This window comes from Phaenicophaeus curvirostris, chromosome 18 (assembly GCF_032191515.1).
Source record: "Phaenicophaeus curvirostris isolate KB17595 chromosome 18, BPBGC_Pcur_1.0, whole genome shotgun sequence".
Taxonomy (NCBI): Eukaryota; Metazoa; Chordata; class Aves; order Cuculiformes; family Cuculidae; genus Phaenicophaeus; species Phaenicophaeus curvirostris.
Genome location: NC_091409.1, coordinates 2,875,612 through 2,891,553, shown reverse-complemented (window position 1 = coordinate 2,891,553; position 15,942 = coordinate 2,875,612). Strand labels below are relative to the sequence as shown.

The window sequence follows — 15,942 nt, the reverse complement described above, 5'->3', positions numbered from 1 at the left end:
TGCCCAGGGAGGTGGTTGAGTCACCTTCCCTGGAGGCGTTTAAGGCACGGGTGGACGAGGTGCTGAGGGATATGGTTTAGTGTTTGGTAGGAACGGTTGGACTCGGTGATCCAGTGGGTCTCTTCCAACCTGGTTATTCTGTGATTCTGTGATTCTGTGATTTTGATAACACATCACTGGGCTATCTAGGATTTGTTGTGATGGAAAGCTTGTTTCTTAAAATCAGGCATGTCACACTCCTGCTGCTGGATATCCTAGTAATTGTCTCTAGCGCGATGAATCCTGTGGATGCTGTGACAGAGCTGAGAGATCATGGAAGGTCTATACTAGTCAGGGAACAGCAGACTACCTTTCCATGCTGGCTTAGGAGCCAAAAGCACTTTCAGCACTCAGGAGGTTCAGCAGCAACTGCTCAGGGGCTGCCAATGGGCCCCATCAGCCCCCACTGATGGGTAGCACGTGGGTTTCAGACCCCGCAGAGAGACTCTACATCCTAGCAAGGGAGGCAAAGGACACTTGACCACGTGTGACACTGCTAGTCACTGCACAGGGCTGGGAAAGAAGAAAAGAAACAACCAATCCAAACAGTATCACTAATGACCCTGTGTTCAGACTGAGTCATGCATCTCCCGGCCAGATGGGAGCAGATATTCTCAGTATTGCTAGGAACACAAGAAGAGGATTAAAACATTTGCTTTGTCTGCCTCCACTGAAGGAGACACATTTCTGATCGCTGTTTCTTCTACCATAACTCCAACCTTGTACATTTTACCTTCACCACCCCCAGCATCCCTAAGACCACACTTCAGCCGCCGAGTTGTCTTGTTTTATTCTCATTAGCACTGCAAGCTGCAACTACTGCCTACTCTCTCTGCAGGAACTCCGGCAGTCTCTGCATCCCTGACACAGAGTATCCATCACCCACTCCCTCTCATTTCTGTACTACAAAAGACATCCTGTACCTCCCAGTCTCAGCACTCCAATTTCTAGTTCACCCCATCCACCCAAAAGGCTTCCAGTATTGCACTCTGTTGCTTATGTATCACATCCACACTGCAGCTCTAGGTCTGCATCATCTCTGAACCCAGCCAGGGAGACTGAGATTTGCTCCTGACAATATTTCATATACCTGCAGCCTCCCTCCAGTCTAGGGCTTCACATCAGAACCAGCTGGTCATTCCAACAAGATCTAACCAGCACACAGAATAACAGAAGCCACAGTCACGTCTTGAAACAAAGAATTTTCTTTCTTTACATCTCCCAGTCAAGAAGTTTCACCAGAAGTTACACAGCAGCTGCTCCTCCATCCTGTATTCAGCACAGCAATCTCACGTCTCCTCCCCCTAAGTGAGGACAGCCACTTATTCTAGTGTCACTTCACTGGACCATTAGGGAGTTGTGCAAAATTCAGAACTACGGTGGCTGGGGCACTCGACCTCATGACAGCCTAATTCTCAACTGCTGCATTCCCCTCTAGAAACAACTAAGCACAAAAAGAAAAGCTCAAATATGATGGCATCATTGCTTTGGAGCTGAGAATAGCAATAATTTTTTTTCTCCTTATCCTAAATTCCTCTCAAAAGGCAGTTAGTTACTGCAGTGAAGTACTTCTTTGTAATCTCAGCTGCAGAGTAATATATTCCAATGGAGATTTTAGAAGAACCAACTCATGCTTGAAATCCCAAAGTTCATCCTTCTGAACAGAAAAACTTGTTTTCATTTGAATATGCCTTCTCCTACATTTGTTTCATATTACTGTGCTGCCTCTCTAAGCACACTGTGTTACAAAGAAGACAATGCAAATTATCTGTGATATTATTTATTTATCTCTCTCTGTTGCCTTCACAGTATTCACAGCGATCTATTCTGCTTTTCTGGGGCACCAAGCAGCAGTTAATTCACCTCTTAAAGCAAAAACTCTCTAAATCAACGTAAGGGCATTAAATGAAGACAAGGAGCACACGAGTGTGCCCCTGACCTGGGTGTCAGTGCAAGGGCAACTCAGACTGATGGGCTGTTCCCTGGGTCTGCAGAGTGGGCGGACAGGGAAGGGAGGAAGGAAAAAGGGGAACACATGAGGTGAACATGGACAAATAATTGTATAAGGATTTCTTTTTTTTCACTGCATTTACATTTGCACTGCAAAGCACAGCAGTCATGTACCAGAAACACACTGCGAGGGCCCTGGCTCACACCCTGCTCAAATAAAATTGCAGACAATTCACGCCTTGGGTGATATCTTGAAGAAACACTGAAATCAATAGTATTGTGTCATTAATTTCACTGATCATCAAATCCTTTAACACTCATGTTTCAGCTCTGAACTGAGGGGAAAAAAAAAAAAGAAGTATTTATACTGGGAGAAACACTAGCTACAACATTTGGCAGCTCTTGGGTTATTTTGTGCTGCATTGACTACTTGAGAGCTCTTGTTTAATGCCATTTCACAGAGCATGGTCTGAAAGCCTTCACATGCATCTGAGGACTTCCTGATGGCATTTGCTTCCATTGAACTGCACAAGCTGACACCAAAGTAGCTCCCTTTGAAGTATGACAGACAGGTAGCTCAGTTCTGACCTCTGACCCAGCTCCAAATGTCTCCAGTAATATGCACACGCTCTAGTTTCTTCCGAGCTGGTTTCAAACTAAGATTTTCTTCAATACCTAGCAAACACAAGGAAAATAACAGATGGACAAATTCTGGCACCCCAGTACTTTTTCTGAAGTCAATGGCAGAAATGATACCATGCAGAAGAGCCGCTTGAACGCGGTCTCTCAGCTCATGGATGCCTTCTGTCCTGGGGACAACCTTGCGGCGCCTGATTTTTGTGTTTGGCAAAAATACAGTCAAATATCAGCTGCCCTTTCTTCCTTTTTTGGGACTGAACTGCTGAAGGCGCCTTCACCTTGCAGAGGTTCAGAGGTGCTCCAGAATGGTAGTGATGCCTCCTGGCAAGACCCAGCTTTAGCCAAGAAGCTACTCCTGCTGCCAGGGCTCAGCAGGGCACCTGCACCCCTGAGGGAGAAGTTGTTTAAAGATCAGTTCATATTTGATCTGCTGTGTCACCCAGCAAGGTGCTTCAAAATACCATCATTATCACAGGTGCCTAAATAGCCTTCCTGTTGCTCATCCGAGTACAGCAGATGGTCCAATTGTCTGGCACATACGCACTGAATTCACACTGAAGAAGTGGCAGGCTGCTAACACCCCCTCTACCACGTTTTTGGAAAGGAGTCAGTAGCAGACACCAAACACCTGCAAATATTTCAGGCTGAAGTTCTCTTTTTATTTTTTTTTTTCATTTTTAGATAACTTTCCTCCTGCCAGGCTCCTGCAAAACAGTGTTTTCATGGTTACTTCAATTCATATGTTTTATTTGTCTGAGATCAATAAGTAATGTACATTTATAAACTTAATTCTAAAAATCCGTGTAAACTACAAATATCAGACCTAAGACAGTACTAACAGAAATCATCATAAGAGTGATATTTTGTCAGGTGTTAGAGACCCCCCTTTGCATACTTCTTCTCTCCCCTATACTTTCAAGTCTCCTTTATGTTAAAATTACAATCCATATAACTGAAATACATTTCATAAGACTATAAACTGAAATACTTCCAGAGCTGTGTGAAAGAGTTTTAAACGAGGGGCAGGGATTAATCATTCATTTTCCAGCTGACAGTACAAGCAGACAAAGATTGACTCTGACCAGTTACACCCAGACAAAAATTCTTCCATCCCTCCCATTCCCTTCAAAAACATGCCAAACACACAGTTTAAGAAAAATAATCTTTAGCATTCAGACTATTGTTTGAATTGGTACATAATTCTCAAATATGGGTAGTCTTTCAGAGCACAACACAAGGGAGCATATTTATTGCCTACAGAACTGCAACATTCAGTTGTTTTCAAGTATCTTGTGTTTTAATCTTACTTAGGGACTTCAAGCTTCTGTCTCAACTTCCTAAAAATTCCCCTGCTGATAAGCACAAGCAGAACACTTGCCCTGTATCTCCCTTTCTTCAGAGGGAAAAACAATCAGCTGCTAGTTTTCAGTTCTTCATATACAGACTCCCACACTAGCCATAACCCTGCTGTAGTTCAATGCTGGCTTTTTCGAAGAAATTAAAGCCAGGAACAACTGGTAAATTCGGAGATTCAGTTTTTACCATCACTCTCAGAGGCTGATCCTCCACTCACAGGATCAGTGGAGCCATTCACGAGATCCACCACCCCTGGTGACAAGCTTTATGTCACTTGTCCTCCTCTGCAACTGGAAGGGCACGTACCCACCGCATAGACTCGTCATGAGCCTCGCTGTGTGGCATTAGAGTGAAGATGCCAAAACATCCTGACAAGTTACTTTAATTCTTTGAAAGCTTCAAACCAGATGTTTCATTCATAGTAAGTAACAGTATTCATTAAAATAAAAGTTAAACAGCCAGTTACTAGCAAAGTGGTCATACTTTAAGCATTTAATTTGCTACTGATACAGTTTTGCATTAGCAAGCCTGGAAAACAATTACAAATTACACAATTCAATTTTCCAAATGGATTATTTCATAACTAGACAGAAAGACTGTTTAAATTACTTCTGCTGTTTCAAGGCAAGATTAAAACAATCGGATTAAAACTTAGATCCCCTCAAGGAATTAGTATATTGTCAGCAGTACGCAATTAGTTGGTTTTATATTGGAATATTAAGAATTCTTCTGGCACATTGCAAAGTCAAAAGTCACTTGGGGAAAAAAGAATTTCTTCCTTCCTTCGATATTATTTTGTTAAAGCACATGGTAATTTGTGGTTGATTGTTTACATTTACCAAGTGGAAACTAGACTGCTACCTGAAAGGCAACTCTCTGCCTAGATTTTGAAGCCTGGATCCTAATTATTTTCTTTCCCTTCTGAAATCAAATGAATTAAGTGAGCAATTTGCTGTGTGTATGCAAATTTCTAGTTCACGTCATAAGCTACAGATGACTGTTCTCAGATGACCTGTATTTTAGGACGCTTTAACCTTTCCATGATTAAAAAAATAGATCAAGATTAGAAAGTATGTAAAGGTCAGTATTATTAAAAAAATACTTATTACTTTTGCTGTTTTGAACTTTGAATGGCAAGGATGTCAAAATTCAGGCTCTAGTGCAGGGCTGAAGATGACAAACACATGCATTCAAATGCAAACAAATTGGACCCCTCAATATGACAAAACACCACTGAGACACCTCAAAAACACTGTTTGCCACCCAGACTTCAAATAGACAAAGGAGAGACCTTGACTGGATAAAGACGTTGTACGGTCTCGGTCCACAGCAGTTCAGCTTCAGTGACTGGTACCAATGATGCCAAAAGAACAAATGCTCTGGACAGACTCTTTCCATTAATAAATCATAATAACATTTGGACTTTAATTCATCACAGAAAAATAAAAAGCAACAAAAAGAAACAATTTAACACTTCAGTGAAGCAGGCAAGTGCTATTAAAAAAATTAGGTCCATTCATCACTTTTTCTTTTCTACCTCTTACAGTTTTATGATGGATTAAACCTCTCCTGAGATTGATGGGGTGAGCAAGGGCTCCTCAGTTTTCTAGATTTGATGCTGCTTTCAACAATATTTGACAATCACTTTGAAAGCCAGGTAGGAAGTTAACGACCACATTTCTGAAACACTGCTAATCTGTAACTGAGGTTTTCCTCTTACAGTGCCACCTATCAGACCGAACTTCATTCATCCACAGATTCATTAGCACAAGCATTTGACACAGTGACATCTGACATGCTAACAGGACTGGCTGGGCATCCCATTTGTAGGATTAACTTTAGTGTCAGAGACAGCAAGAAGCAGCCTTCTGTCCAGGAGTGACAGAATAGTCACAGAAACGCCCCTGTGCACCATCAAGCTGTTATTACAACAGCTGCTCTTGCTGACCAAATGTGTAAAGACAGCAGCAATGACTATCCTAGATTTCTGGATGATGTCTAGAGTACCAAAATCCTGTCAACATTATGCATCAAAAACAGGTGACAACGAATTAGTTGGGTTTTTTTCATTAATCATTAGCTATGCTTTTTATAAGAATCAGTATAATCATTTCTTTTGTAAGAGCAGTGACATATTCTCCTTTCTCAACACCTCCTACTTAATACTGTTAGAAGATGCATCATTCGCCACCTTAGAATTTCACACATTTACAAAGCTTATTTAAAGAAGAAACTCATTTTTATCTACCTGTGCTCTTTCCAAGTTAAGACGTTGGAGCCAGAAAAATACTATTCAATGTTCATTATCTTCCTTTCAGTAAATGTTTGTTAAAACTAAAACAGGACCAGTCAACTTTATAGGTGACGACTCTTGTTCTAGAAGACAGCCTCATTACTATCATGGTGAAAAGAAGGGGACAGTGCAGAGCCCCACTGCCAAACAGCAGCACTGCGTAAACGACAACCCCCTGTCCTGGGCAATCACATTTAAACTGCTCCCCTTGGCTAGCGCTGCTTCATTACAGAGTGTCAAAGAGGAGTGATAAATGTGGAGACCAAATGCTGATGGCAGCGTTCCCAGGGCAGCTCCAACAAACAGCAGCACGATTGCTGCCCAGTTGTCCAGCCTGTCCACCCTCCAGTGATTCCCACCAAGAAGAGAGATCTCTCCACTTTATACAGGAGGACAATAGGCTTTCTGGCAAAAACCTCAGCCCTGCATCCCATAATTTGGGTCTACGTACCTGGGACCTGAAACATACAGACTGGAAGGAGAAAGGATTGGCATGACTGGAGCTGGCAGCCTAGCTCAGCAGGTCCGAGACACCAAAAAACCACAGAAGTTCAAACTGATCACGTCAGGTATATTCAGCTTAAGACTCGGACCCCAAGACACCCTACACACCCCCAGAGGAAGAGGATGGAGCCATACTAATATAAATACAACTTTTCACTCAAAGCTAGAAATTGTCTTAAACACACTGCGCAACCCTCACACACATCAAATGTATTTCTCGTTACTTTTGAAACTTATTTAATATAAATGTGAATGAGCTCTTTCTGGGCATGACTTACTACACACAGCCACAGGTTTTATGACCAATCAATTACAAATTATGCGGCATATAGACAGATGAGTCTGAACTCAGATTCAGTATTCCCTTAAGATCTCCTCCTAAATGTATGTCAAAGTGAGTAAGTGCAGATCAGCCTCAAGCAGAGCTCAAGAGCTCAAGCAGAGCTGTGCTCGTAGACTCCTAGGAATAATTCCTAATCTTCTAATATATTAAGATTTTTAACAATGATTATAAATTAAAGGGTTTCTTATTTCCATTGCCATGCCCAGGAGAATTACACATGTAAATTCTCAGATGAATATGAAATGTGCACATAACTCCAGAGCAGTGATTAGAGGGAAAAACTTCATTCTTTTAATATAAATGCATTTTGCAAAGTTTTTCACATCATCATTGCAAGAAACACTTGCATGCTGCCTTTCATATCTGTAGCTTTCTACTGTCTCCCACAAATGCAAAATCCTAGTGAGATGGGAACCTCTAAGTACCTAGCTTTTTAATTCACATTATCGTGTATGATTGCTACTGTAATTATGAAGAGTAGCAGTCATGGCAAAGTATTTCAGCTCTGATTTTAAAGGACTGAGGAGAGGAAAGGACATCTCTAAAAATAAAGTCATTTTCCATTAGCTTAGCAAGATGTTTGCAAGAGAACAGAAAATAGAACACTTACTCTGCCTCTGCTTCACTGAATGAAGGAACATACAAGTGGGTTTAGGACCTCAACAGTAAAAAAGTTCCAATGTTCAAGCCAATTAATACATGACAATGCCAGACTTTATTCTTGACTGCACGACTTTGAGAAATAACCATATTACCATGTCTTACCTTGTGATAGCATCTAAAGTAAGCAGCTCGTTCATCTGAGAATTTCTCCAGCCTCTTTGGCCCTTTGCTTGAAGCTTTTTTGAATACTAACCAGCATCTTTGGTAAATCTAGAAACACAAGAGAATAAACTTGGCATCTCCAATGACTTGAATATCACTAACATTTGCATAGAAGTTAAACTCATAAATCAGCTGTTGCTCTGAAGCTACAATTAATGGCTCTCGGTAGCTTAGATAAAAAATAAAAATCAAGTTAATGGATAGTTATGTCTTATTTCTTTTGAATTATGATACAATGAAAAATTCTTACGAAGACAGTACATTCTTGCATGAAAGGTGCTAGGAAGAAAGAGCTGTAATTATACTTGCAAATGCAGGCTTTCTAGGAAACAGCTTTTTTTAAATAGTGACACACTTTTCCATGTGTATTTGTAACTGGTTCCAGTCTTGCATGCTCAAGGCAGACACGAAGAAAGCTTGAGCAGACGGGTAGGCACAGACCCTCTTTCACGCAAGTAAGAGATGAAATTGTGAGTATATATCCTACGTATAAGGATAAATGAAGATACATAAGGGAGAAGGAACTGAATTACTGGGTAATGGAACAATAGACCATTTAGCTGTAGAGGCCAGGACCATCCTGACAACTGGTATGTTGCTTTCAAGGTCTGGTTTAATTTAAATTCAAGTCACTTGAGGCAGACTGTCTGTGCAGAGTGGTTGAAAAAAACCACCTTTTCCATCTGCAGCATTAAGCTACTTAATCTCTCAAATTTCTGCCCCCATTTCTTGCAATCTTCCCACCTATTCTTTAACTGTGGTGCACTTCCTACCATCCTCTTACATTCAAAACCATACCTCTCAGCTTAGATAACATACTTGCTGTATAGGAGGAAAGACTTATAAGCCTTGCCAACTGTTCACAGCCTACATTTAATCAGTAATTCCAAAGTAACACCTGGTAAACTAGAAATAAAACAAAATCACCACTAAAATTAGTGCGATTCCAAAAAAAAAAAAAAAAATCTGATCAGCCATTACCAAAATGTTCACAGCTCTGGCAGAGCTCAAGTGCAGTACAAATTCACTGAAGTCATCAGTGACAAGACCCATCAAAACATCTCACTGCCTCCAGCTAAGCCAGCACCCAACAGGTAACCAGCAGGCAAGGCAACTCCAGCCTCTGAACCCTTGATGAGTTTCTAAACAATATACTCAGCACGAAACAATTATGTCCAGGAAAAGTAGGTATGACTTTATTTCTGTCCCCAAAAATGATTGTTAGTTGACCAGCTGTGCTTCTTTCACCAGCTTTTAGCTGTTTCTATAAAGATGTTCAGGGAATCATATTATTCCCTCAAGCTTTATTGCTCTGCCTGTTCGGTGGGCACTCACACTCCTGGCCCACTTGGCTGCAGAAGCATTCAGCATATGGACACGTTGCTCTGATGCCAGGCACCAGCTGAAGCCATCAAGATTTTCTTCCAATTTTCCAGCTTATTGGCCACTCAACCTGTTCTGTTTAATGCAAGGTTTTGAATTGAATTATTCAAAAATTACTAGACGCTGATCAAAATGACAGCTTACCACCAAAAAAAAAGCAATTCAGATATGCACCTACTGCTACTGGAAGAGACTTTTCTATATTTGCCTTCTGAGAACCTCGTTTGCTGGGCCCAGATAACCTCCTTACCTCTGACAAGAAAAACTCTCCAAAACCCCACCTAAAAGAGAATGTCAAAAGTTTAGCTAATCAGCCCTTTTGCTTTTCAAAAACCCATAGTTTTATCCTTAGCAATCAGAAGCCAATAGCAGAGAACAGAATCCTTTAGTGATGCATTTGCCATTATACAACAAACACGAGGACAACTGCAATGTGATGATGTCCTGCTCACACCATTTGCACCTGTCTGGGTCAACAAGCATCTCAAAGCTGCAACTGCACCAGTGAGCCCAGCAGCACCAAGAACTGGGGGTAGGACAAGAGACTAACATCCTAAAACAAGCAAGCAAATGAAAGTTTTGCTCTGCTTCCAGCTGGGTATAGATCTAGGGCAGTAACTGCCCTTCCAAATACCACTAGGAGCATAAGTACTATTAACAATCGACTCCAGTCAAGCATGGTAGATGACTGTAAGTCAGTGCTACTGGAATTTATTGCTGCAGTTCAACAAAGACTAATCCAAGACTAATTACTGGATTTAGATCAGAATTCGGGCACAGCTTGGGGGAACAAAAACTGTTACATGAAAGTACCTCCAAGGATGCAAAAGCCAGATCAGCCTACAATGTAAATACTGGTCTTGCAGCTTTAGTTCTGCTCCCATATTACAATAATTCTTTAACAAAAGAGTCCCAGGGTTGGAATATGTTATGCCAGTGCCTCAGAACATCATCATCATGACCCAAGCAACTACAGCTATAAAGAATAAATGGCATTCACAATGTTAACTTGAGCAAACTGGAGGAAAGTCAAGCCATGAAGGTCCCTCCCCTGAACTTCCTACTCCTTCTGTATGAGCTAGTCAGCCCTCCCTTAGGGAATTTCTAGGCAGAGAAATTTTACTGCAGTAGGAGTTTAAAGTAGAATAAAGTAGTTTGCTTTGCTAAGAGACAATTAGCAATTTTTTTGCCTGAATATAGAGTTTGCAATCCTATTGTTAGTGATCTGGTGATTAACTCTCTCTGCTGAGCTTACATACGCAAGCTCCAAAAAAGAAAATACATCCCTTCACTTTAAGTCTGCTTAGCACCTTCAAAAATGAAATAATAGAGCCATCAAGAACGGTACTATTATTCCAGTCACATCTCGATGCTCCCATGACATGTCACAGATGAACACTACCTTAACTGACCATAAACTACTTTATACCCTAAACCTCTAGCAATAAAACAGTAAAAAAGGGGGTTGGACTAGATGACCTTTAAAGGTCCCTTCCAACCCAAACCATTCTATAATTCTATGAATAACCGATTTGCCAGCATCCGCCTAGGAGCACTGAAAGCCCTTCAACACCATCAATGCACACAAGAGATGATGTGCTTAAGACAGAACTAATCAAAGACCCTGTTATGAGGTACAGTATACAGCAAGTAATTAGGTCGTTGATGTCATCATGATCTAGTACGTGTCTAAGACTTGTCAGCCTTTCTTCAAGTTGAACACACTAGGTGAACATTTTATATCGTTACAGCTGTTTTGACAGCACCAACAAGAACCAGCCCCAAATACTCTTAGGTGCCTGTTCTGTCATGAGTACTTAGTTCCCTTATCCCCCAAATCAACATTTTCACTACTACTCCACGAATAGGAATTAGTTGAAAGTAGTGCTGTAATTACTTCCACTCCAAACACTTGGGCTGACAGTGATTAGATAATCCAAACAGCTAATCAGGATCTGATGTGCTGAGAGAGAACAGTAAGAGCTGTCATTTGCATAACACCTAAAACTCACAAAGCTCTCTCTCCGAGATCTTCTGAGAAAGCCTAACTCAAAATTTTACTGGAGGATCAAAAATTAGCATTTCTTTCCTATAGCCTCTCCTGTAAATTTCAGCTTCAAATAGCCCACCAAGCAAGCAATAACATAAAATTCAAGGGAAATAATGTGACAGTTTATGAATCTGATCATCTGAAACCCAGACAGGGGATCCAACATGCATGTCCAAGGTCATGTCAGAACAGCTCTATTCTTGGCTCTAAAGATCATCTGATATAAATCATTACCACAACCGAAGTCAAAGCAGGAGTGACTTCAAAGGAATGATGCAATCTGAGTATTTGAATTCCTGCCTCTCAGTACTATGCCTTAGGAACTAGGCAGGACTGCTCAGCCATCCCCATGCTCCTTCTGATGCTGGAAATACACTGTGACGCAGAGGAGATATCAACCTCAGCTGGAACTGGTCAGCATCTGGCTGAGTAATGTGGAAAAATTTCATTTCAGCCTCCTGGGTTTCATGGTTCAGTTGTGGTTCGAGAATACTCTCATGCATAGGGGGAAACTGAAACCAGAGGCTTGATGTCCTACGTGATGACCCAGCCCCCTGGTCCATTCTGGAAATGGTGCGGGGAAGACCTGTCAGCGTTCGCCACCTCTCAGCTGATCAGAAAAGCAAGATAACCAAGAGCTTGATTTTTGAGTGCCCAAAAACGTCAAGATGTCACTCGTTATACATTAAGCACAAACCATTCCACACAAGAAAAACAAACAAACAAACTCAATTTAGAAACTAAAATTTGCATTTCAGTCCAAAGCAAGTTTTGCCCTACCCCTCAATACTTCTGTAATTCTGTTCAGCAACTGATTAACAGATTTTAAAAAAACATGTGGAAATAGCCAAGTATTTAGAAATTGGAAGGGAGAAGGCTGTTTTTCATATTTTGAGGCACAAGTGTTAAAACTAGTTATTTTTTAAAATTCAGATGTGTGGCTTCCCATACACTATGGCAAAGCAAGCCCCTTTTACTTCAAGACCAAACAATCCCACACCTTATTTGTTTGTTATTTAAGAGGGACCTAGAGAAGTCAGACAGTAGCATGAAGTATCATCTGGCAAATCTCTCCTTTGCAAACAAGAAAAGAGCCTTCAGGGAAATCTGCCCTGTGTTATTCCTGTGTTGTGTTTTTCTGCTCTCTGCCCTAAAACAAAGAATTCCAATGAACTGCATTTACAGGGACACTGAACTTGCTGTCAAATAAACACAACTTTTGCTTTTTAAAAAGCAATAGCTGAGAGTAGTATCATGCAGCTTGGGGTGATGACCAGAAAGCGCGGTTTATTGCCAGGAACTTGCTGTTAGTGACACTGAGGACCTCGAGAAACAGATAATCTAGTAAAGGCACAACACAATAGCACAACAAATTTCTCACAGTACGTGCTCAACTCTTTTTGTTGGTAAAAAATATGCTGCTACTTTATCCAAGGCTGATAAGATAGCTCATCCACTGATATACCTCAGTTGTATATGGAAAATTATTCACGTGTTTTTGCTGAACTTTGCTAGGGAGTCTGCAGTGGACTGGCATTCCAGGTATATGATTTGGTCCAATACAGAGTTGTTCACTCAGAAAATTAGCCAGCTAGTGCTCTATTTAAAATTTCTGTCTATAAGAAACAAAAATGCATTAATATGCCACTGCTGATTCAAGAGGTGATAAAGAGCCCTGAAATAGAATTACCAGCCAGAAGGAAATTTGTGAGGAGACTGGATCTAGAATTTTGCTTTGCATCTGGAAATGTGAAATACTGCCAACAAAAGCAGATTGCAGCTCATTCGTTTAATTATGTTCACTCCTTAGCCACGTCTGAAGCAGTGGATCTCCATTAGGTTACTGTTTCTTTGTGAAAAACAGTTTTCTAGTAAAAAGGACGAGGTATCAGGAAGTACAGCGATGCTCTGTGTGTCGTGTTGAATTGTGTGGCTTTAGAGAAGACCCCACAGGCTTTTCATGACTTCACAAAATGAAAGTGCTTCATTTGAATGTGTTTCTTCTGTGAGGCTGTGACCTGCCTCTACTTTTCCAGCCCAGCTTTGTCCCTTCCCCACTTCATCCTCATGTTAGCAGCTGTGTTCAGCTCTGAAAAAAGTAACCCAAGTATAAAACAGTTACAAGTAGATGGATTACTAAGAATTACATAGTTGTAAACATATCTAACTTGTACTGAAATGTGCTTAGCATGACTTAAAACAGTGCACAGAAATGTAAGCTGGTTCACTGGCTTTGTAAAACAAGCAGCAAAGTTGTCCATATGTTGTCTGTAAAGCTATCGCTGCGCTTGGCAACAAGACAATCTCACTTTCCCAGAATACTCACTTAATGTGTGTTATGAGTAAGCGATATTGCATTATTCATTGTGATCAGGTTATAATGACTACATAAATCAAAGTTGGTTTACATCAAGCTATCTTCTTCTCTGGGGGACTAAAGAAAATAATCTAGATTTCTACTTCCCTCGAGAGACACATTTGTGGAGAGATAAACCTCACTCCTTCTCATTCCGTATGCAACTTCAGAAACAATATTTTACAGTAAGAAGTCATCCAAAGCTGCTAATAGAGAATGAAGCCGTAGTCTTGTCTCTGTACCTGTTCAGAATGCACAATATTGCTCGAAGTTCTTTCATCAAGTTACAAAATCCAGCTGTGGCAATGGCCAGAACTTGATATATGAGTCTATAACCCTGTCATTGATTCAGACAAGGGGGGAGAAAATCCTCAACAAAAATGCTGCTGGCACAGGTCACCCCTAGCAGATTTCAAAATGGGATGGGCTCATTCAAAGACAAGAAGGGAATTCCTGATACATTCCAGCTCAGTAGAGTATTACTTAAAAAAAAAAAAAAAATGGACACCTGAGAGTTTATGAGAGCCATTTACGGTGAATCACCGCAACCGTCAGTTATGTAGTTTTGAAGCAATGTACCCCCTCGAATTGTTGATACACTCAGCAGTTTTTAAATCATGCACAAAAAAAAGTTATAATTCTGGGCTGCATTAAGCCATTAGAGGACAGCACCTCCAAGTGCCATGAAGCATTTACAGCAGAAACCCTCTCTTGCTAGTGAAAGTTAAAATAAAGCCAGACCGAAGCTAAGTATCTGATTTGGTGCCTTGAACATCTGCTAAGCTTTATATATGGGCACAGTTCATTCTAGGGAAGAAATTGGATAGGAGAAAATCAGCCTAGGACTCTTTACTAAAGGGAAAAAAAAAAAATAGTCAAGTTTTCAATGCAGACTTTTTACTCTGTTGCTGGCTGAGCTCTACAGAGCGCAGTTGGGTGTGCTGTCCTGCTGGGTCAGGCCATTAGTGTGGTCCAGTGAATTTACACAATTTCGCACTCTGTTAGAATTAGGTTACTGCTGAATAACTTAACATTACTGCAAGGAATTATGGTTTGGAATGATTCTCTTTTGTCACTAAGTATATGACCTGGTTACTTTAATTACATAGGCTACAGGGGGAAAATGGCATTGATACAGCTCATTAACAGTTCATGGAGCTCACTAATTAGTGCATCAGGTGCAAAGAGGCTGCAGAGCACACATGCCTAACCCTTCGTAACAGCCACTCACAGCTGTAACAAGAACACAAGCTCACCTGCTAAAGCCACATTAAGGGGGCACCCTCCTGAACTCAGCTGTCAGGAGCCACAGATGGGACTTGTTCCATGTTTGGACTTGAACTAGACTTGCTCATGAACTCCCAGCCACAGGCTTTGTTTCAGCCCCTCAGAGCATAAAACCATTTTTAAGAGTTGTATTCCAGAGCTGGACTTGTAATCCTAAAACTACATAAAATGAGACAAAGGCAGAAAGTGCACATGAATTAAGCCTTTCTCCCAGTAGAGGACATTCTTCAACACTAAGCTGCCAGCTTCCAAAGCCAGGCATGGCAGAAGAGCTTTAGTTTCTCAGTCTTCAGTGTACGACTTGAACAATCCAGCTGTACCTGTTGCCACTTGCCCACCTGTTAAATTCCGTTAATGATGCTTGGTATGTGCTGCTTGGAGACCAAGGAAACTAAATACAAGCCCAGAACTAACAGATGGGTATAACTGCCCATTTCTAGCCTGCTGTCATTCTTTGCCATTCACCAATTAATTTCACTGCAAGCTCCAGAAACACCACAAGTTTCCTCTAACAAATACATTGCTTCCCATCCCTATATACTCCCTTCAGATACATAAGTCTCAAGGTTAGTCTATTGTACTGTCCCAACACAAGGTAAACTTATCTTATTCCTTCCACATTTTTCTTTCAATCTCGACATCAAAACTGTGCAGTAAACCACGGATCATTCTACCAGACTCTCTGGAACTTAGATCAGTTTTACAACCAAAGTGAATCGACATGTAAGAGCAAATATTGCTAAGTGAGTCACTGCGAGCTGGACTCTACCAAAACCCAGTGCTTTGATAAAACTGACAGAATTACAGCTCATTAAATCATAGTAGCATCTATCTCTATCAGAATTTTTAAAGCTACCAACCAGATGAAGACTGTTGCCAGTTTGTCTAATATTTTGAAAACAAAATTCAGATAATTT

The 15,942-nt window shown here is 40.9% G+C and overlaps 1 protein-coding gene across 4 annotated transcripts in view; it reads right to left on the bottom strand.

The window, feature by feature from the left end:
* Window positions 1-15,942, bottom strand: part of DOK5 (docking protein 5) — a 38,222-nt gene that overhangs the window by 12,060 nt on the left and 10,220 nt on the right. For all 4 annotated transcript variants that reach the window (XM_069871491.1, XM_069871493.1, XM_069871492.1 and 1 more), the window contains exon 2: window positions 7,890-7,997. In XM_069871491.1, coding sequence (XP_069727592.1) covers window positions 7,890-7,997 — 108 coding nt within the window. The remainder of the gene's footprint in view (window positions 1-7,889; window positions 7,998-15,942) is intronic.